Source organism: Centruroides vittatus, unplaced genomic scaffold (assembly GCF_030686945.1).
Source record: "Centruroides vittatus isolate TY-2023 unplaced genomic scaffold, ASM3068694v2 scaffold_2707, whole genome shotgun sequence".
Taxonomy (NCBI): domain Eukaryota; kingdom Metazoa; phylum Arthropoda; class Arachnida; order Scorpiones; family Buthidae; genus Centruroides; species Centruroides vittatus.
This window is the reverse complement of record NW_027122692.1, coordinates 548,041-571,614: the sequence shown is the minus strand read 5'-3', so window position 1 is coordinate 571,614 and position 23,574 is coordinate 548,041. Positions and strand designations below refer to the sequence as shown.

At 30.1% G+C, this 23,574-nt stretch overlaps 1 protein-coding gene across 1 annotated transcript in view; it reads left to right on the top strand.

Moving 5' to 3' along the window:
• The window catches only part of LOC136987795 (POU domain, class 6, transcription factor 2-like), a 44,650-nt gene extending 23,442 nt beyond the window's left edge, over positions 1-21,208 (top strand). The window contains exons 4-15 of the mRNA XM_067285558.1: positions 1,332-1,462; positions 1,548-1,761; positions 6,147-6,478; positions 7,044-7,173; positions 9,408-9,575; positions 9,649-9,773; positions 10,858-11,046; positions 11,900-11,983; positions 18,042-18,168; positions 18,376-18,550; positions 18,646-18,866; positions 18,966-21,208. Of these exons, the coding sequence (XP_067141659.1) occupies positions 1,460-1,462; positions 1,548-1,761; positions 6,147-6,478; positions 7,044-7,173; positions 9,408-9,575; positions 9,649-9,773; positions 10,858-11,046; positions 11,900-11,983; positions 18,042-18,168; positions 18,376-18,550; positions 18,646-18,866; positions 18,966-19,090 (1,893 nt within the window). The 5' untranslated portion in view covers positions 1,332-1,459 and the 3' untranslated portion in view covers positions 19,091-21,208. The remainder of the gene's footprint in view (positions 1-1,331; positions 1,463-1,547; positions 1,762-6,146; positions 6,479-7,043; positions 7,174-9,407; positions 9,576-9,648; positions 9,774-10,857; positions 11,047-11,899; positions 11,984-18,041; positions 18,169-18,375; positions 18,551-18,645; positions 18,867-18,965) is intronic.
• The last annotated feature ends 2,366 nt before the right edge of the window (positions 21,209-23,574 follow it).

Sequence of the window (23,574 nt, the reverse complement as noted above, 5' to 3'; positions counted from 1 at the left end):
TTGCATAAGTAAAATGAAATAATGATTAATATTTAATGGAGGAAAAAATTACAAAAACTAGAAAAACAACATTCAAATACTTTCAAATTATGATGTACAGGATGATTCATAAGGGACTTTACCCAAGAAAAAGCATTGTAATTTTGAAAGGAAAAAACATTTCAAGCTGAAATTTAAATACAAAAGTGCTTTACCTCTTCACAATCATATTGATATCGCAGAAGATGCTGAAAATGTCTGCTGCTGGCATCCAAACAGAGATCAACTTGTCGCTGTAAATTGTCAAATCTTCAAAATACAAAAAAAGAAAAAAGAATTGATGATAATAGCAATATTTTTACAAAATTTCAAAAGATCATTAAGTTTAAAATAAAAACTTAATCTCAAAATTCTTTGAACAAAACCATTTAAACTCCAGCTTTTATTTGTTATTTATTTATTGGTTTTTCACTTGGCATTCAAATTCTCTTTTAACTTAATTTTAAAATAAAATTTAATCTTTTAATATGTTATTATTTTGGGATTTGTGCCTCTTAAGTTATGGTCTAAGGACTGAAGAGGGGTCATTAAGACCTGAAATGCATTACCTTTAATAAAAAATACATAAATCAACTGTTCCTTGTGTGATGTGTTACTGAAGAAAGAAAGCCACTAGCTTTTAATTCTTTAAAGTCTACTTGAATGTTATATAATCAGCAAATGGTAGTTGTTGCAGGAGTCAGAGTTCTTGCCCACAGATTTTATACTCATTTTTATACCCACTACATTCCTACTTATAGTTTTGTTAGTTTGTAAGTACATTATTGAAAAGTACAGTGGACCCTCGATATAATGCACATGTTGGGCGGAAAACAACACCCGCGTTATAAGACAAACCACGTTATACCAAGCGACGCACTGTAACGCGGTTCAACTCTTTACTTTAGCAATAATTCAAGCTTTTCTTTTACTCATCATGCATACAATAATTAAACACTATTCAAAATACATGCAGGAACTCAATACATACACAATTACTCAATACTCAGTAACAGTAAAATGCACTACTCACTAACGTCGCACGGACCTGTGTAAACGTGTTTGAGCTTATCGTGTCGCAAACATCGCCCACGTTATAACCGAGTGCACGGTATAGTGACCAGCGCTATAACGAAGGTCCACTGTAATATTGTCTTGAGTATGGAATCAAGAAAACAATACAAATTTTATAGAAATCATATTTGTTTTCACATTTTAATTACAGTTACTTTTCATTTGTTCTGTGAAATTTATGATTCATTCATCAAACTTTTATATTTCAGAATCAAGATATTGCTATTATTTTATTGCAGGTTTAAATTGTCAATAATGAATAAGGAGAAGAAAATACCAGAGATTTGCTTAAAAATGATGATTGTGTTTAATTTTTTAAACACAGATAATATTAAAATATATTTGTTTGAGGACTAAACCAAATGTAATGGTAAGTGTACAGAATAATTACTCATATAAAATTATATGTTGTTAATAATTGGAATTCCTCATTCTCTGTAAATATTTTATTGCAGGATAGTCTGGTATCATGTTCACAGCCAAGTACTTTAGGTAATCTGCTAACTATGGGGACTGCCGCAATGGTAAATCAGAATGCATCGATACCTGGAGGACTTATTTCAATGGCAGCTCCAACTAGTTTACCAGACCATCTAGTAGTAGTGCAGAACATGAATGGAAATAGTAACATTGAAGAAGAAGAACCAAAGACCGATATCGTTACTTCTGGTAAGATTCGTGTAATGTCATTGAATTTTGTTTTGTTTGAATGTAATTATATTAAACTGTATATCAGAATTAATAATAGTTGGAGATAATATACAATACTAGTAAGTGGATAAGTCGTTTCCTGGTAAATAAATCTTCCATAAACACTATTATTATTAAATTCTCATAAATTAGTTATTAGATTTAACCTTAATTCCAGTTAATTGGTTAAAGTTAAGGTCAAGATTTTTCGTATGCTCATTTTTCACAAAAATAGGATAGCATTTTTTTCACAAAAGCAGGAAGCTGAAGGTCAAGGATATTGATGCTTTATGGTGCACTCTACCATTTGTTTGCTCAACGCACTTTGAGTTCACAGCACGTCTTTCAAAAGAAAGAAAACAGTATAGTCGAATAGTCAAACTTGTTTAATTTGAATTGAGTTAATTCGAAATTTTGGATAATTCAAATTTTAAAAATTGTACTTGAGTATCCTATTACATGTAATGTTAAAATTAGCTGTTTAATTCAAACTTTTTTCTGATTTTTGGATAATTTGCAGCAGAAATAGCTTTATATTTCAAAAATTACTAGAGTTTTACCATTGCGGAATATCTGTTCCAAGAAAACACAATTAGGACACAAAAGGAGAAACGATGACTGCAAGAATGCAGTCATCATTTCTCTTTTAGTGTCCTAATTTTGGTTTATTGATAAGCTATATACAGTACAATGGATAAAAAAACAGTAGGAGACTTACTGTTGTTAAACATGTAATTTGTTTGAAATTTCTACTGTTCAAAATTTCCTCTGCATTACATCACAAGCTAGGTTTTAGGTACTAGTGATTATCTCTAATTGTTTAGTGTACAGTACAGTACATACTGTAGGACTACTGTTCTGTTCCTTTATTGTACAGTACTTTGGAATAGCAGTGTACTGTAGTTTAGTTTCATTTTTTTTACTGTGTTTGTATCATGTCTAAAGTGCGGATCATACAATAATTCTTTAACTTTAGAGAGAAAAGTTAAGGTAATTAACAAAGTAGAAAAAGGAATAAAAAGAAAGTGTGATATTGCCACTAATCAATGCCCTTTGTTGTCAGGTGTTTCTAGTGATTTTTAATATGGTTACAAAATCATGACACAACAGAGTAGATGTCAAAATTAGCAAGATATTTTTGCAATTTATACCATTTAAACATTTCTCTCATCCAACATCATTTTCTTTTTAACATATCTTTCATATTTGTAAGAAATGTGCAACAGTGGTTAAAAACAATGTGGGAAGTGTTTTCCTTTTTACTGATGATTTTTTCCTGTTATTTGTAAATGATTAGTTGCTTGAAATTTGCAATCGCTTTTCACATTTTGCAGTCTAGACCAGTTTCACTTTCGTTCTTTGCCTTTTGCTCAGTGTTAAGTTTAACAAGAAAATGTGACAACAAAGTAAGTACACTTTCAGCTTACAGACTGTTTTCTATATTTTATTTTTAAAATTTTCAGAATTATAGTTATTTGTATTCATTTTAACTAAATAATCAATCCCATTGCGTAATTTACTATTAAGTACACTATATTTTTATTACTTAATAATTATCAATAAAATTGGTTAATTTGAATTTTGAATAATTCAAATTATTTTGCACCCGTTGAACTTTGAATTAACAAAGTTTGACTGTATGTTCTGAACTGCATTCTGAATTAAGCTACTCGAATAGATCGTTTGTTGTTGTGAGAGAGATTAAGCGATTATGCTTACAAAATTGATAGTTATTAAAAAAAGGAAAGTAATATTGTTATGTAAGGATCTTGAGGACATTTTGAATAGAAATCTATGAGAAATTAAACATAAAAACAGTTTTCACAAAAAGTAGGAAATCCTCAGGCTATGTTACATCATAATCTTTCAGAAAAGCATTGAGTGAGTCAAAGATGGAAAGACGAGGGACAAAGAGGTACAATTATGGAAAAAAGGAAGACTGCATACTTTCGAATTTGAATATTAGCATAGCAAAAACATCCTTTAGAACTTTTGTGTTTAAGTACATAAGTATGAGCAGGCATTGCATGAAAATAAAGTGCTGTTCTGTCTCATTGTTGATACTTCTCAGTAATAAATTCTTCTTCTTTATGGTGCATGGTTCATTTTAGTGGTGGCCCACTAACAGATGTTCAGGTTTCTTTTGCAATGTTTGTGGAGGGAACTGTAACAGTGGAGGCCCACAATTTTTTTACAGATGTTACTAATCCAAAGCTTCAAAGCTTATTCAACATCACTATATCTTCCTGTTTGATTTCTCTTACAAACTATATTCTTATTTTTTCCTATTAACTTTTCAATATTCATTCTGTTTTACTTCCCTGGCTGTTATGTATACATAATGAGTAAAAATATTGGAATAGTGTCAATTTTGACCCTCCAAGTTTTATCAAATCTCCACATTTTGAGACCCCCTGAATCCAGAAAAATAAAAAAAAAAAAAAAAAAAAAAGGCAAAAAATTCTGCGTGTGTTGGTTTATTTTGCTTAATATTTCAGAATGGGGTAAAGATTACAAAACAAAATTTGGCATAGTAGCTTGTATATGAGGGGCATTGATGCTTTTAAATTTTGGTGGTTAAAGGTCAAGAGGGTGAGAGATACAGGGGGTGGGTCATGTATCCTGAGAGGGGTAGGACTTAATAAAGATGTTATTCATTATTAACACGTTTTTATGAAACTCACTGCTACTGTCAAAATTTTTTGCTATTTTATAGTAATTAAAAATATAAAAAATTTTTATAACAAAATTTGATAACAGATGACACCACACACAGATTTAATTTTTGCTTAATAATATAAAAGTTTTTTAATAAAAACTCATAACAGCCGGCAAAGTTACACAACTCTCGTTGCTAGATTTTTTCAAAATCTTGCACAAAACTGGCTGCGAAACTTTTAAATGAGCAGCAGCATTGCATTGACTCATTTTTGGCAACTTATCATAACTTTTTAAAATTTCATGTTTGAGAGACAAATCTTTTTTTTTTTTTTGTATTAGCTGTTTCATTATGCTAAGAGATACAATATAATATTGTACTTAAATAGTAATGAAGGTCATCAGCACCAGACAGCTAGCCTGTAAATAAAGTAATAAATGCCAGAAATCAAAATTTAAACTATGGTCTGAATTTTAAACTCGGTACTGTACACAGTATTGAGTTCAAGATTAAAACAAACATTTAACATATTAAGAGTAAATAATCTTGTGTAATTGGATGATTTACTTTAAACTGATTCCAACCATTGTGCTAATGTTTGTTATTGGACATTTGTCTTAACATTGTCTTGTCAGTTGGCTGTTATTAACAATCTAAGTAAATTCAAACTTATTTTAGTAATATAATGATAATTGTAAACAATTCTCCCATTAGCACAAACGGGTCTATGTTGTTAAAGTATTACAAAATAAATCTTTACCCCAACAAACAAAGTTACGTTAAATATGGTTGGAAACTTCAACATAATATAACTTTGTGCTGGCATAAAGATTTATTGTGCAATTGTTTAATTGTAAGCAAATCTGTACAATAAGCAAAAGTTTTGTAATGTTGTTCAATTGACATGTTTTAGGCACATGTCGCTTGTGATAATATTAGATGACCGATAACAATATCCTTGATTACAATAAGCAGTACCTGCCATATGCATTTATTTTCTATATTATATATGAATATAATCTTATGAAGATGAGTCAAAACAAATTTAGGCTGATTTTGCCCATACATTAATCACTCTAGAGCATGGCAACATTTTTTCAAAATATTTCCATGGAATTTGATGCACTTTTTGATATCATCTCTGCTAGTCCTTCAATATATATCTGTTGTTGTTTATCTTAGATGAAGAATATGTATATCTGAGTTTAAAAAGAAATGAGATAATTAAATGTAAAATAAAATAAAAAATCTATACATATACTGGGTGTTTCATAAGTCATGCTCATAGGTAAAATTTCTGTTCAGATGATATGTTCGGTGTGATTATCGTCCTGCTGCATGCAGAGGACAGCTGATCTAATCATTCCAAATACCTTGCATGATGTTCAGGGCTAACCATAAATTCAATCCTCTTAAACTTTGTGACTGGTTGTCTGACAGTGGTATGTGAAATTAGTACTCACTCTTGGTGTTTATGGTCAAACTCCTTTGCCACTTTTCTGTTACTTTGTCAGCCAATCATTAAGGTGGTCTCAATGCATTCATTTTTGCATCAATATTATTCTGAAATGGAAAAACCCATTACATTACAGTTTGCCTATGAGGGTATGACCGATGAAACACTTTTTTAAAGTAAATTTTTAATTAAAATTTTAGGCTTTACATAATTTAATTTACATATTAAATTAACTATATAATTTTTCAGCATCTGCTACAGTACAAAATACAATTCAGGCAACTAAAGTCAACAGTGCTCCAATAGGATCAACTCCGCTCCCACCCTTAATACCAGCTGGCACGGCAGTTGCCACTCCACTAGCTGGAATGATGGGTCTGAGTGGAATTCCTCATTTGACGGCACTAACTACCCTGCCGGGATTGGGCGTGGTTGGTCAGATAGCGGCACCTCAGATGGTTCAGTCTTCTGTTTCCATGTCGGGACAGAATGCGGTCGGCAGCAACGGCACGACTACGGTCATCACAAACAGTAACGCCGGGAACATAATGGCTGCAAATGGACAAACAACAGTACAGCAGGCATGTTATTTACTATTAAATTTATTGTTTTATATTTTATAATTTGGTACCTGTAATTTTAATAGAATAAATAATAACTCCAAAATTTCAGTTTATAGTGATTGTTATTCTTTTATATATGAGAGAGTCTTTTGTAGATGCTTAATAATAAATTTTTATTTTATTTTCTGTAATCATCTTATTCTGATATTGTAATTTTTAATTTTCATTATTTCTATTGGAGATTTTCATTAATTGCCAAAAGTGATCTGACTTTTTAGATATACAACTGCTACCACCAAATCAGACTATCAGGCTTTGGTTTATTTTATAATTGTGGCAGCATGTATGAAAACATTCTTCAAACAAATTTATGTCACGTGACACAGTAACACATTCTCTGAGATCATATGATTCTCTCAGTAAAGCTTATCTTTATTATGATGATGAAATTAGTAAATGTTTGAACAAGAAAAAAAAAATTTATTGTAATTCTTTGAATCCTATAATTTAAATTACTATTATTTCAAAATTAGAGAAGGAGATTTTTTTTTAAGTTTTAAAAATTTTATTTTTATTATTTTAGGTTCCTCCTCAAATAGCCACTCAGGGAATACCTCAGCCTCAAATAGCAACAACACCTCAATTTATTTTGGCTGCTGGACAGCCTATTCAAGGTATCCAAGGTGCTCAGCTTTTAATTCCAACATCTTCTGGTAATAGTCTCTTTTGAAAATTCATAATAAATGTTGATTAATAGTAAAACATTATACAGTATTACAATAATACACTAAAGATGCTTTGAGGAAGATATTATTATTGTAATAATTTAAATAAAGTGAAATTTAAAAAGAATTTTGCTTAAAGTAAAAGTTTTGTTATTTTATAATTTGTATTTTATTTAATTTCATGTAAGGAAAGATGTTCTTATGATAGAAGATACTACTTTATAAAATAACAAACTACTGTAACAATACTCCAAAAATTTGTATTAAACATAAAAAAATAACTGTTTTGTTGGAATCCAAATAATGAAAACACAAGGCAAAACAGCTTTCCTAATATTTATATTTATTATGACAACTCCATACATTTAGTATTCATTGAAAGCCAAACAAACATTTGACTGAGTAGTATGGATGACTTACTTGTGACTAATATTCAGTATTTACCATTTCCACTCCTTATCAGTATATTGTGCCAAATAAAAGATGGTGACTAGACTATTAATTATTCATCAATTGGTGAATACCAAATGTGTGGAGCCAGTTTTAGATCAATATTTGGGAAATATGAACAAAATCTAAATGCATAACATGTACAATTTCAAAATTGTTTGAACATATGCAAACATTTTCAAAAAATTTCATCTTTATTTTGTACATTCCGTCGAGAATATTTTTTCGTAGGCACATTGGTCACAAATTCACTTTTGAACATATTCTTCTTAATTTGTTTACTGTTATAACTGATTTTCAATTTATTATATGTATCAACTCGCAGAAGCAATAAGAATTTTTGTCATTGGTTGCTTTTATATTTCTATACATTAAAGAAAAATTACTTAAAAGGAATTATATAAGCATTTTCAAAAAGAACTACTTAATAAATAAATTAATTAATTAATTATCACTTTTAAATAATTTAATTGTTTAAATTAAGCATTTTTAAGTTTTAAAAGTATTTTATAAAAACTTTCACAGAAAAGAACTATCAAGTAAGGTGCTTCTATTATATACCAGCTATCAATATATCTTTCATGTAATGAATCATTTAATGTTATTTAAACAATCTTAGTTATTTCAAATGAACAAAAGATAATTTTATAATTTGATTGTGTTAACCTTAGATAAAGATAAAGTTCATTCTGTATTTTAACAAAAAAAAAATACAATCTTGCATAAATCATTTTACCAACAATAGAGGAAGATAAGTTGAGATACTGATTTTCATGTACTAATAATAATAACTCTCCATATTTAAAAGCTAAAAAAAAAGTTAAGAAGTTTAGTTTCGTACATGAACGTTAATTCATGTACGAAACTAAACCAATTCCCAAAATAGTTTCTCTTAATATACCGTAATTATCTAATAGGGTAATAAAATACAGTACCGTACAATAATATTGTAATTGTGCCAAAAGACAGATAGATTATTGTATTTTCCTGGATAATTCTTGCGATTATTTACATAGCAATTAAATGTATTTTATTTTATTGTACATATTGGGCATGTTTTCTGCTAAAATCGCTTAAAGCCACTTTGTTAAAAGACAGTTAAGCTATTTCCACTTTAAGTTAGCTTCTGCAGCACTAGTGCAGTGAGGTTCCAAGTGCTGAAAATAGAAGTTAAGATAGCTGCCATCATAAATTATATGCATATTACATACTTAAAATAAAGATTGTGACATACAAAACTGTATTCTGAATTAATTATCTGAAAAATTAGAAATGCACTTTTCTGCATAATCTTTTATACTGATATAGATGTCTTTAGATTTATTAGTAATTGCGAATGCACACATTATAGTACAACAGTTGGTTTAGAGATGCATATATATATGTAGAGATATATGATATATATACATTTTTTTTTTTCATTAGGATCATGTCCATAGCTACAGTAAACCATACAGCTTGTCTGTTTGCCAGCTTTGAGAGTGTAATGTATAATTTTAATCTGTAAATCATTTTTCTAGATGTGTGATAGTTCCAGCATCATTAAAATTATCAACTGCTTTGAAACAGGTTATAGGGTCTATATATGAAAATATTGTCTATTTTTTCTACCTCATAGTTCAGCAAATACTGTGCAATCTCAACCAAAGGACACGCATGCAACAGCAACAATATTACACATATACAAACGATTATATAATAGTTTTATTCAAACAATCTAATAACATCATTATTTTAGTTTAAAATGTGTAAAACTCAGTATAATTTTTCAGGTGTAGCTACTCAACAGATAATCACCATCCCTGTAACTCAATTGTCTGGTAACCAAACAGTTCAGTTAGTTGCTTCGAATGGCCAGATATTTACAACTACAATGGCAAATCTTCAAGCATTATCTCAACCTGCTTCGTTACCTGCAGTTTCTGCCCCCAACACAGCAAGTGTGTATAAAAAAAACTACATATATAGTTGTTTTTAAGTTAAGAATTGTAATCACTATTATTATTTTTTCAGCAAATACTGTACAACCTCAACCGATGCTTACTACTGGAAATTTTACTGGAATTGGAGGACAGGTTACTGCATTGCCGCAATTTTATACTAATGCTGCAGGACAGTTGGTAGCTATAGGACCTCAGGTTTGTTATTTATTTTGAAGAATTTTTGAATGTTGTTTATGTAGTAAAGTTTTTCGATAAAGTAAATTTAATTAATTTAAAAGTTTTTAATAATTTTTATATTTTGTCTTGATTTAAACTTCTACAAGTTTTCATAAGTATTTTGGACAGTTGTAATCTGTTGTAATCTGAAAGTATTTGTGAAATGTATGTAACTTGTAAATTTTACTACAGTTAAATTTAATTTACTTCAATTTAAACTTGTAGATCAGTAAAGATTAATAAACAATTTAAATGTTATAATAATTATTTGAATCAGTTATAAGTTAGTAATTACTTGAATTTCCATACTAATTCTATTTTAATTAAAATGATTTTGAATAATAAGCTTATTAATGATTGGATAAATTTGATCATGTAGGTAGATATATTTCCTTTTGCCATTAGCTTCAATAATAAATAATCTTATCCATTTATAAACAAGTGTAATATACTGAAAACAGACTGACTTAAAGGCAATGCATGAGATAACAGTAGTAGTACAATTTCAAATTGTTTCTTTAATTATCAGTAATTTAATTATCTAGTACTTTTCTGTATTTCTTTTTTTATAAAAAGAAAACAAAAAATAAGCAATTATCTCTACTAGTTTATGAGAATTGTGATTAGTTGTTTTATAAATTAATTGAATGAAATTAATATGACAAACTAAGCCTTTAATCGACTACATGTACGAATTTTTTCACCTAATGTAATTATCTGTCATCAGATTCCAAACCCACAAACCATCAAAATCTAGAATATTGGTTCTAAAACTTATTATTTGAACATTGCCTGTATTTGATTTGATTACATTTTACATATTTATATAATTAGAAATTTAAATTAATAAATATTTAATTATTAGAATTAATTAAAGATGAAGAAATGCCTCCCAATGTTGCTAAAAATTACGTAATTGTTTAGTTAATTTATTAACCAAAATCGTTATATTAGTTATTAATTTGGAATTTAGTTTAATCATAGCTAGATTACTTAAATGTTATTTCTATATAAATTAATTAATATAATAATTACAAAATGAATTTTTACTAATTTGTTTTAGTTGATTGCACATCCTATTGTTGCATCTAGCCAAGCAACAAATCTTGTCCAAATGACACCTCAACTGACTACTGCTCAATTACAACAGCAGGGACAACAACAACCTCAAGCAGAAGATAAGCAAACGGCATTATCGACTGTAAATGCACAAACAAATGGACAAACAATAATAACAACAAATAAAGTACAGGTAAATTTCGTATATTTGCTTTGTTTGTTTTTATAAAATTATTTTGAAAGTTGACCAAGCAATTTAAAAATCAAGTGTTATATATTATGAAATATTACACGTTACACAAAATAATACGAGGATCGATTGAACAAATTAGTTTTATGTATTTTAGTGCTAATTTGTAACTTCATTTACACTTTGTGACTGGCCATTGGCTGTTAAATTATAAGATTAAATTTAAAATTGTTTGAATTGGAATACTCTTGCATTTGAAATTGTTTATAATAAACAGTTGAACCATTCTTATACAGTAGAGCGTCATTTATCCGAAAGCCGATCAACCGAAACGTTGGTTAACTGAAAGCTTTCCAGTCGGACTGTGTCATGCTGAATCGAACGTTTTTGATATTAGATTAACTTCTAAAGTATAATTTTTTTGTTTTTATATTTTTCAATATATTTATTTTGTTTGCACAAAATAAAGAAATAATTTTTAACAATACAATAGCCACAATTATTATTTAAAAAAATTTATGTTACGCTTAACATCAACGAAAATTTAATGTAAAGCTACACACAATGGAGAAAAATTTCAACATGGGATAGGTTAATATATTTTTTCATACATAATCAGTTATCCGAACAACTCCAGTCCCCAATTGATTGATGCTCTACTGTACTTTTAATTGGATACATCTTTGATAGTAAAGGCATGAATTTCTTATGATTAACATTTATTTAATAATCAGTTTAATAGAAAAAAATTTCAATTATTATTAAATGTATTTAATTAAGTAATTAGTGAATTATTATAGTTTTTAATAATTTCAAAGTATTTAAATTTATTGGGTTTTTTAAAATTTTATTTCAGACTGCTGTACCAATCACTGCAATTCCTCAGAATGTTACAGTTAAATCTCAACCTGCACAAATTTCTATTAGTCCAATGTCAATGGTAATGCATTTTTAAAGTTATTTTGTGTTTTATTATTTTTAATTTCATCACATAATAAATGGATGATTTTAATTAATTAAACGGTAAGATACATTAGAACTAAAGTAACTAGAAAAAAATAGGGAATAGAAACTACAGTTTATTTATTAGTAAATAGAGTGGTTTCTAAATTTACATAACTGTTACCTTTCAGAATGTTTTGTACAATTACATAATGTAATTAATAAAATTTACACATAAGCAGTTCTATTTTTTTGGCTGGAACTCGTCGGTATGCCATACCAGCCAATAGCATAATAAATATCTATAACTGATACTAGTATTTGGTCACCTGTATATGGTATGCATACTGGCAGTAATGTTTTTAGAAAGAGCATGGTCTTAAGTTTGGACTGGACCAGAATAGTGAAATTGCTATTCTGGATCTTGTCTGCTAGAGATAGGAATGCTCTTCATTTAAGTCTTGTATAGATAATTCAGTGGCATCTGTCCAGTTTTCAAGTTTTGGTTTAACCTGTCCTGTGTTCTTCCCGACATATCTCGGGGTTGTAACCTCTGACCTTGACTGGTTGACCCGAGATATCTTGTTTCAGCATCGGAACATTTTTTAAACTAGACGTTGCTAGTTATAATTTTTATATTAAAACTGACTTTCGAAATATACTTTTTTTTTCGTTATTACATTTATTAATATATATATTTTGTTTGTGCAAAATAAAAATAAAAAAATAATTTTGGACGATACAATAGCCACAATTATTCTTTTCAAAACGCTTAACATAGATGAAAATTCAACATGGCGTCACACGCAACGGAGAAAACTTTGACCATCTGATAGGTTAAACAGTTTGTTTAACTATGATGCTAAGCAGTTGGGTCACTCTGGAAAATTTTAAAATATTGCCGCAATTTCACCAGTTTTAAATTTTTTTCACCACTTCATATTGTTCATTGCCACCAGTTTTACTTCCTAATTAATGCAGGTACTAGTAGCCTTATCAGTTTGCCATCTGGAAAGCAAAAGTAATATGTTAAACTGTCATTTACAAGGAGAAGGCCAGAAGTTCAGCTCTCCAATTCAAATGAAACTTGGTGAGCATGTAGCTTTTAACACAAACAGCTCCTCATCCAAATAATAGGACCCATTTTTTAAACATTTCCAAAAAAGTGGTTTCTGAAAATTTAGTGTTTAGCTTATAAGAATTTGGAAGTTTCATTTCCAGGAGTGGTGATATCCAAGTAAGAGACAATGCTCTGGAGCTAGTTGATGTAGGTTCAAACCTTTGGAATTTTAATTTACTTTTTTTTGTGTGTGACATTATTTTATTATTTTGCTGCATCATTAGTGTTATTATTACTACTATTATTCCTCTGATTTAAAGCTTATAATACAAGAAATTAAAAATTGTGACATCATTTCCTTCTTACAGAAAAAAGCCTCTCTAGATTTAATTTTTAATATTGTTAAATAAAATTTTCTTCATATTTATTTTAAGGTGTAGTGGTATTGTAACATTTGAAGTGTAACAAATATGAGTGTGTGAGGAAATTGTCCATAATATTAACAATTAAAAAAATAAAATCCTGTGACTATGCTACTCTATTTTCATATCACTTGTCTTTTTCATCCATGTGCAGTTACGTCTGAAGCTTATTTGCTTGTAAAATACGTGAAAATAAATGTGAAGAAATAAAAGTTCTATGTAAGGACATAAGAGTAAATCTACAATGTCTTGTTTTCATTAAGTAGGAAATGATGTCACAATTTTTAATTTCTTGTTTTATAAGCTTTAAATCAGAGGAATAACAGTAGTAATAATAATGCTAATGATGCAGTAAAACAATAAAATAATGTCACACACGAAAAAACTAAACTAAAACTCCATAAGTTTGAACCTGCATCAACTAGCTTCAGAGCATTGTCTTGCTTACTTGGCTATTGCCACTCCTGGACATAAAACTTCCAAATTCTTATAAGCTAAACACTAAATTTTCAGAGGCCCAATTTTTTGAAGTGATTGAGAAGTGGGTCCCATTATTTGGTCAAGGAGCTGTGCTTAAGGCTACGTGCTCTCCATTTTTTGTTCAAATCGTAGACCCAAAAGTCTGGCCCTTCCCTTATTAGCAATAGCAATCCAGTTTTGAATAATTTTTTTTTTAATGAATAATTCTGAATAACATATCTGATCACAATGTTTAAACAGTATTTCACAGGTTCTATCATGTAAAAAAGTTTGTTTCAGTCTACTGAAAAAAGATCAAAGTGGAAAAAAGTCATCCCAAAAAATTTCCCCAAAATTTCTGCCAGTTGATAAAAAATTCCCACTCTAGAAAGGCTGGGTGGCAATGCACAAAACTTCCTTCGGTTCTCAACATCACTTCTTACTTTTCTGTCCAAACTTGCCAAGTGACATCGTGAGATTGCTAGGTGTGTGGTGCATGGGACTCCCGTTGTAAGGAACTCGACATTTTGCTGTTTTTCCCGAAGCGTGATTTGTGATTCTATTTTATACTAAATGTCAAAACAAGCAAACTAGGGTTTTTATTGCCCCTTGCACTTGACAGTATTGTATTTTTATCACCACTTTAATAAAAATATTGCAAAGTGACAATTTTGGTGCTTTGCAGTGTGATCTCTGAGTAGTGGTGGATTATGTTCCTTTGAGGGCCTGGGCACAATTTTGTTATAAGGCCTTTTATGTAAACTTGTTTTTTTTAATATAAAAAACACAAGTTATTAACAAGTTATTTTTTTATTTATGATTATTTATTTAATTTGTGTAGTTAATATTGCAACTTAGTATGTTACCTTTCATGCTTTTATATCATCAAATGAATTGATAATGTTATCATACTTTAATAATAATTTTTTAGAGGCATATTATTGTTTTATTACATAATTTGAGGCCCTTGACGAGGATGCCTTAGGCACACGCTTAACGTGCCTATTAGGTAATCTGCCAGTGATGCTAAGTTTTCTTGGATTTCAAGATAAATAATATGTTTCAATGTTATTGATTAAGCTAAACATTTTGTAAATTATTTTTTCAAGACTAAGAAATTGATTTTTCCTTAAAATATTCCAATTTTTACTTTATCTTGCTGTCATCATGATTGCTATCTTCGTATCAAATGTTTCTTGCAGCTAAACCTACTTATCTGTCAGATATCAATTATGACTGTTAATATTATTATGTACAGATTTGATATATATAGAATTTTCTGTTAGTGTATTTGTTATTCACTATTAAATATCAGAAAGTACTTAAAAAATATCAAATTTATGAGGGCTAAAGTTAAGTAACAACAGGAGAATGAAAGTTAAGTAAAAGATACTTTGATTATCATATTCTGGAACAATATATTATGTAATTTATTTTAAATTAATCTGAATTAATTAGCAATTATTTAATATTACAGCCAAATTGCACAAGTATTTATTATTAGATGACTAGATAAATTAAATTTGACTTAAATGATTACTGTTAGTATTAGTAACTTAAGCAAATATAATTATCAAATGTCAAAAAGATGACAGATCAGTTTATCTCGTAACATGACTGTTAACGATAAGAAAAGTTACGAAAAAAATCTCTCTTACTGGGCTTGATTTTAATACATAAATTATGTTGAAATATTTTTAAAATATATAATTGACACTTGAAAGAAAAATTATTTAAATCTATTAATTTAAATAAATAAATAAAGAAGTGTGTAAGTCAACCTGGAATATAAATAAGTCTCAAGTGTTTAAGGTCAAAGTTCCAGTTTAAATTCTATTATACCTTCCAACTGTTGTATAAGTGAGTCAAAATCCTGGTTTAGGCCTTATAATAAGTCAATCCCCAAATATATAATAAGGTAAAAGTGAATTGTGGATTTTTAGTACATGATATTTTGGTCAGTGGCAAACTTGTATTAAAAATGAAGATATAAGGAAAAACCTTAAGATAATAAATATTCAGTCTAGAGTAAGCAAGGCTAATCTGAGGTGGTTTGGCCATTTGGAAAGAATGGAAGAAGACCGACTGGCCAGACAGATATTCATAGCTAAAATCAAAGAGAAAAAACCAAAGGGACGACCTAGACAAAGGTGGATCGACAGTGTTTAGAGGAAAAGAATTTAACTTTAATCCAGGGTAAAAACTTGTTTGTTGATGGGAGAGTTTGGAAAAAAGTAGTGGATGGTAGTATAAAAGTTTGTTGGTATAAAAATGTTGACCTGTACACCCTCTGGGTATCAGCAGAAATGGATGATGACGATGAAAATTATTTTAAACACGTTGTTCGAATTCCAGTTCAAATTTTATACTGGTCAATAGCTTGACGAAGACCAAGTCTCGGTCAAAAATGTTAGTTTTTATCTAAAGCTATTCGTACTGGAATGTAAAAAAAGGTTTTTAGTGTGTTGATTTATCCTTCCCAGGGATTGTGTGAGAAGTTGGTTTCAGCACAGAAATGACACATCAATTAATAATGTTAGCATTAGCATTCCATTTTATGGAAGGTCAATACTGTTAACATTGTCCTTGAAGATTGGTGTCATTGTTTAGTGTGTAATTTTATGTTAGGCTAGTCAACGATGTTTCTTGATAGTCAGCCTAGCATAAAATAGAAGATTCATTCACAGGAACAATGATGTATTTAAGTGAATAAAGAAGGTTGAATTTGTAACTTTCTTTAATTTTAAATTAATGAAAACTGTTTATTTATTTTTTTGTTTTTCCTTAAATCATTAATGTTTCATTATTGGATGCTTACCCTCAAAAATTGAGTGAACAAAATTAAACACCCATTAACTGGATTGACTGTAGACCAGTGGTCGCCAACCAGTGGTCTGTGGAGAAATTTGGACATCGATCGATTCAAGGTTACGTGAAGTATTGTGAAAGAAATGCAAAATGCTTGGCTGCTTTTTCTCACTTGTTAGAGGGTTTTTTATTCAAATTTAAAACCAAACACGAAATGACAGTTATCAATAAATAATAATGTCAATAAATCAATAAATAATGTGAGTGCAATTTTCATCCTTCATGGAAAAGAGCCAAGAATTCATAAACTTATTTCAAACAAGCAGTAACAAAATTCACACTAATTTGTTATAATTAAATAAGTGAATTTTGTATTCATAAAGTAAAATAGAACTGTTACAAACATCTATAGAATGATGATCATATCATTTTTAAAAATTTCATGATAGCGGTCTGTGGGATTCAAAAGTATGAGTTAAGTGGTCTGTGAGGCCAGAAAAGTTGGCATCTGCTGCTGTAGACAATGTGTCTTGTGGAAGCTGGCCAGTTCTAATTGTTATCCAGAATTCCTGGTTATAACAATGCTACAGTTAAACACACATGGCTTTTTTATTCTTTGTCTGTTTCTTAATCTATCCATATGAACAGTGTTGTTGAACCGATCAGTTCATTATTTGAGCAAATGGGGATTTATTATTTACCCATTTAATATTGATAGTACCAGTATTGGACTGCCAAGCAGGCAAGCCATGATTGAATCTCTGGTTTTCACCTGTTATGGTCTGTGAGTCTGTAGTCCATTTGGTTTCTCCTCCAAGAAGTACATTGAGGATGATTTCTGGAAGATAAAGTTTGCATTGGCATGGGACTGATCACACTACCTGCTTTTCTTCTAGTTCTCTCCACAACCAGCCATATACCCTCTGCTCCAATTTTATTCATGATGCATTTTAAGAAGGTTTCTCTATTTGTCTAAAAATTTATGTTAAGAACTGATATTGTAAGAATCTTAAGCTCCAAGAATTTAAATCATTACTTCACTTAATGCTAACATCTTGTGTCTGTGCCAGTGAATTTGCTTCACATGTTAATAATTGCTTTTATTTCACAGTTAAATTCTATTCACTTACATAACATATACAAAAAACTTGCTATATTAATCATTCATTTAATTTTTTTTTGCTCGTCAGTTTATGAATCTACATCTTATTAAATGATATATTCTAATAAAATATTTAATATATATATATATATATATATATATATATATTACATTTTATTTAAATATTAAATTAATTGCTTTTTAGACTGTTGCACAAAGGATTCAACAAGGTCAGGGAGCAGTATCACCGCTAACTCAGGCAGTACAGCAGCAAGGAATATCGGTAACTTCGTCTCTGGACGGAAATGGCACTTCACCTTCTCATCAGTCAAGTACGTTTGTTTGTTTTGCCAATAGTGTTTGATAAAATATAAAACTTAACATTTAATTAATTTATAAATTAGGTTGTTGTTGTAGTGATGAATAATAAAATTAAATTGAAAGCTGTTTCTTCAACTCATTAATTAACTTACTAGTTACAGTATGAAGGAAGCTTATTACCAAATCTTTGTTAAATAATTATTTATCTTTTTCACTAGATACTATAAGTAATACAGAAGCCAATGTCGTTGACGGAATAAATCTCGAAGAAATCAAAGAATTTGCCAAAGCGTTTAAAATTCGTCGACTGTCTTTAGGTTTAACACAGACCCAAGTAGGACAAGCACTAAGTGCTACTGAAGGTCCATCATATAGTCAGAGTGCCATTTGCAGGTGACTGTATAGTCATTAATATTGTAAAAATATCTTACCTAATGTATAATTAAGTTTTTTAAATAATAAAAATGAATCCCAATTGCATTGATTAGGTTTGAAAAATTAGACATAACGCCAAAGAGTGCTCAAAAAATTAAGCCCGTCCTAGAACGCTGGATGAAGGAAGCGGAAGAAAGGTACAAAAATGGAGCGCACACCCTTACCGAATTTATTGGAAGCGAGACGACAAAGAAAAGGAAAAGGCGGACATCCTTCACACCTTCGGCATTAGAATCGCTTAATCAGTTTTTTGATAAAAATACTCATCCTTCGGGTACGAGAATTACATTGAACATTTTTGATCAAATGTAAAACTTTGATATTTAAATCTGATATATTTTTAATATTTAAATGACATTAATTCACTTTTTAGGAGCCGAAATGACAGAGCTGGCTGAAAAACTGAATTATGACCGAGAAGTAGTAAGAGTGTGGTTCTGCAATAAGAGACAGGCATTGAAAAACACCATCAAGAAACTGAAAGGTGGAACATTATAATATTAGATTTCTGTGTGAACGTGGGAAAAATGCGAAGAAAATTGTCATGTGGATTGCATTAATTTAATTAGGCTATACTCGTTTATATAGTATAGTGTGAGAGTCGACAAATTGTCGTATTTGTAATTTTATTGACAAAAATCATCTGTAGATAGTGCATAATGTATTTGTGGAAAGTACAGTTGCCATCTTATCACATATACAAAAAAAAACACAAAAAAAAAAATACAAATCTGTATTTTCTATTAAGTTTTAACATAACATTTCCATAAAATAAGAAATTGTTTTAATGTGTTAACGATTTGCAAATGCAATTTTCATCTTTTAAACATTATTTAAATTGTCACCAATGAACAAACAGTGTGCAAAACATGCCATCAGTTTTTGTAACAACAACAAAAAAAAAGTATTATCTAACTGTACTACCAGAAAAATCGCACGGAAATCGTGCAACGTTTGGGTTATTGTCGAAGAATAACTTATTTAGTCATATCTTTTTTTTCTGGTAGTTGCAGTTAAAAAAATAAAAAGAAACCACCAACAAAAAAATATATATTATATCATATTTGTAATATATCATTTTTAACAATGTGCGTGCAGTTAATGATTTTATTGTACAAACTTGTATATTATTTTATACACAATGTTTAAAATGTTTCCATGTTATTTTTCCAATTGGTTAAATGTTTATTATTAATATTTTTATTTTTGAAAAGTTTTATTTAGTAATTTTTTTTTTCCATTCACTCTTTGAGAGTTTTTTAGAATTTTTTTACTACTGTTCGAATGCCTGTTTCATTCTTATATACTCGAATTATTTTCTAATTGTGCCATAACATTGCCAAAAAAAAAAAAAGAGATCAATTTTATTTTAAATCATTTCACCAGCCAGTTTGTTTGTTTTATAATGAATGCCATTTTAGTTGTATATATAACAGTATTGAATTGTTAAATATGTATTTTGAAATTTTTTTATCATCCAAAATACGTATTTAACGATCAATTTTTAAATCGAGAATTTTTAGAAATGAGATTTTTTGTCTCAAAAAAATATTATAAATATACAAATTGTATATTCTGTAAATGTGCCCGGCATTCCCGTAGTTAAATTTCTTATTGTGTCGGACTTTTCTGTTTTCGAGATGCAAAACAAAAAAAAAAAATGTTTTTATTTATTTCTGACGACTCTGTACCTGAGTAATATCAAAACTGTGTTTGATTGACTTATATCTGTCCGAATATTGTACAATATTCTTGTGTTGAATTTGTGTCAAAGTATTGTGTCAGGCGGTGGTTCTCGATCCCATCTGTATATCTGACAATCGGAAGTTTCTTCTATAATTGGGAGACACGTCCCATCGACGAGCGAGAGTTTCGTTTTGGCAGCAGGCACAAATTTGGTGAAGTGTATTTAAATTGTGTGACGCCAAATTCTTATCGACGACTGGCTGTTGTGTGTTTGGTGCAACATATTTAAATAATGTAGTACCAAATTCATACCGGTCATCGTGCCATTCCGTGCAGCGCACGTAAACAGTGCATCACCGAATTTGTACCACCGTTAACAGCAGCATAATTAAAATGGTGCTTGCGGCATGTAAATCGAGCGCATCAACATAGGACCCAACTTGACGCTCGTCAGCAGCAGAGAAGATCGAGAACTCCCGTTACGGATTTAAAGGGGGGAAAAAACAGGTAATATTACTGTATCAATATGCAAACAAGTGCTTAATTTCTGAGAAAAAGTGTTTAATTTTTATTCCAATAGAAATATTTTCGAAAAACCAACCGAACCGAAGCATTTTAGAATTTTTATACTGCTGTGTAATTTCATTAATGCAGAGAAATTAATGAAAAAAAATTAATGATATCATTTAACAATTGCAATGATGAATTAATTCTATTGTACATTATACATATTACATATCACAATTTTAAAACATTTTAAAAACTTTGTTTGATTAAAGATTAATATGTAAATCTCTTTTATGCTATATCTCTAGAGTTAGTAGTAAAAAAAAGTTTTACATCAGAAATTTGGAAAAAGTCTCCTTGCCTACCGTTTATATAGCAAAGATATGTTGTAAAAGTTCCCACCAGTAAAATTACATATTTATATATTGTAGTCTCTTGTTTTCTTCTTTTTAATGCCGTTGCGGTTTGCGCCATGCAAAATGACCAGTTTCTGCATAATATTTTTATGTTATCCAAGCCAATTTGCATACAAAACCAGAATCGCATCGTGTGATAAGGCAAGCTACTTTATTTGTACTGATAATTTAACGTGAAAGCAAATGTTTCTTACATGGTACTGTGTTCTGGGGATGGCTCGACGAGAAAGGCGACAAAATGACTGCCTCAAACAGTAAAATGAGTGGTCTAAAATGTTCAAAAGGAGAAAAATAATAAGCAGCAAGGTCCTATAAATATACTCTAAAGGTGTTTATAAATGGTTCAAATGAGAGTTCCAGCTCTAGAAGTGCTCTCTACTGGAGACCATTCTGGAAGCTGGGGAGGCAAAATTGGTTTTGCCTCGGGTGCAAGTTACCATTGATGAACTAACTGTCTGCGTGGTAAACCAAAAGTATAAGTTTCTGTTACAGCTGATATAGAATTTTTAAATGTATTATGGGTCATGTAATGTTTTGTCTGTTACAGATATATTTTACCAAGGCCAGTGTGACCTTTTGTGGGCCAGAATACACATTCAAATCCTATACTTAAATGTCAGAATAAGGAATTATTTATTATAAGTACAAAGGATGTTACATATATTTTTTGTAAGATGAATATTACATAATTTTTCTCACTTTTTTGGCACAAAATCTTTGATTACGTCATCAAAATTGATTGAGTTTGCTACTTTGGTTTCTATTGAAAGAATAACCAGAGATGTAAATCGGTCTTGGCTTATTGATGATTGAAGATAATTTTTTATTAGTTTCAACTGCGAGAAACTACATTCAGTCGAAGCCACGGTTACTGGCGTAGTTAATATTATTTGTAACGCAATTAATGAATTTGGGTATGCTTCCGAAAGATTGTTTTTTATAATGTATTTCATCACATCTAGAGCCGAATAATTGGCTTGCGTTATCGATCGGAACATCTTAATCTCTTCAAACATTTCAGTTTCGTCGAAATCTCCTTAATGTAACTGAAGATCTTGACAGCATTTTAGTAAATATTCGTCATCTAAATTTGCAATCTCATTCGTATATACTAGTAGAAAATAAAAATATTCTGGTGATTTGCATATAATTCAAATCTTGCACTCAAGTCAGTATGCAGCAAGTTGTCGTCGATTAGTGGATTATGCAATTGCATTTTCCACACACACCTGAATATTCAATCTACTATACAGGGGGTCCTGCAAAATGTGATGAGTTTTCATACACCGTGGGGCCTTTCAAAACACGAGACTGGGTTCTGGAGAACACGCTGAACCTGCCTCGCATTGCCCTCGTATTTGACTCAGTTGGGTATCATTATAAGCAAATGGAGACAAAGCTCACAACCTAACAGATTAAATTGAGGGTCTAGATTGGATATGGATATGGATATTTTAGGAAAGTGTTGTTGTATCATTCTGATCAACATTTGCAGACATTAAGAGAGCCGTCTTCTGCAAGTCCAAAAGTCTGGCTGGCGATGAGTGTTGTCTTATGTTAGCTGTTATGCTACTTAAGCAGTAATAGAACTGACAGAATTCTTTCCATTCATATCTTGCATAGCTTTTAAATCGAGCAAAAAGAGAAAATGATTGAAGAGACTACAGAAAGAAAAAAGAATATACAGTAGAACATCGATTATCCGAATGCCAATCAACCGAAACATTGGTTAACTAAAAGCGTTCCGGTCGGCAAATTGAAATTTCCGCTAGTGCCGTGGTGTTGCAGCACTCTCCCCCTCCCTGTCAACCTAAACTGTTTTAGGTACTACATTATATAAGGTTTGTATTTGTAAGATGTGTGATACAAATTATATACAGTACAGTTTTGTGTTTAATATATTTTCGTAAATGATCAATTACCCGAACAACCCCAGTCTCGAGTTGTTTCAGATAATCGATGCTCTAGTGTACCTCAATACACGGTCTCTTCTCTTCTGATTGTGTCCAGTCCAGTTCCCTTTTCTTTCTTTAATTTCCATTGACTGCTCTCTATTTTCTATTCTCTTCAATACCTTTTCATTTATAGTTTTATGAATCCATTTTTATTCTTTACAATTTTTCTTAACCCACAGGTCACATCTCAAATGCTATCTCCTTTGTCTCAGGATCCATGTTTTGGCTTCACACAACATTCCAGACATAGCATTTGTTCAAACTTTCCTTAGATTTATTTCTAACGGTCCAAACAGTAATCTCATTTAGTTAAGCCATGTTTATTATCCTCCTCCACTTCAGTTTCACTTCTTCAGTCCTTGCTTACCTATGATCTTAGATATTACTTGTTGCAATTTGTCATAATCTCAACCTCTCT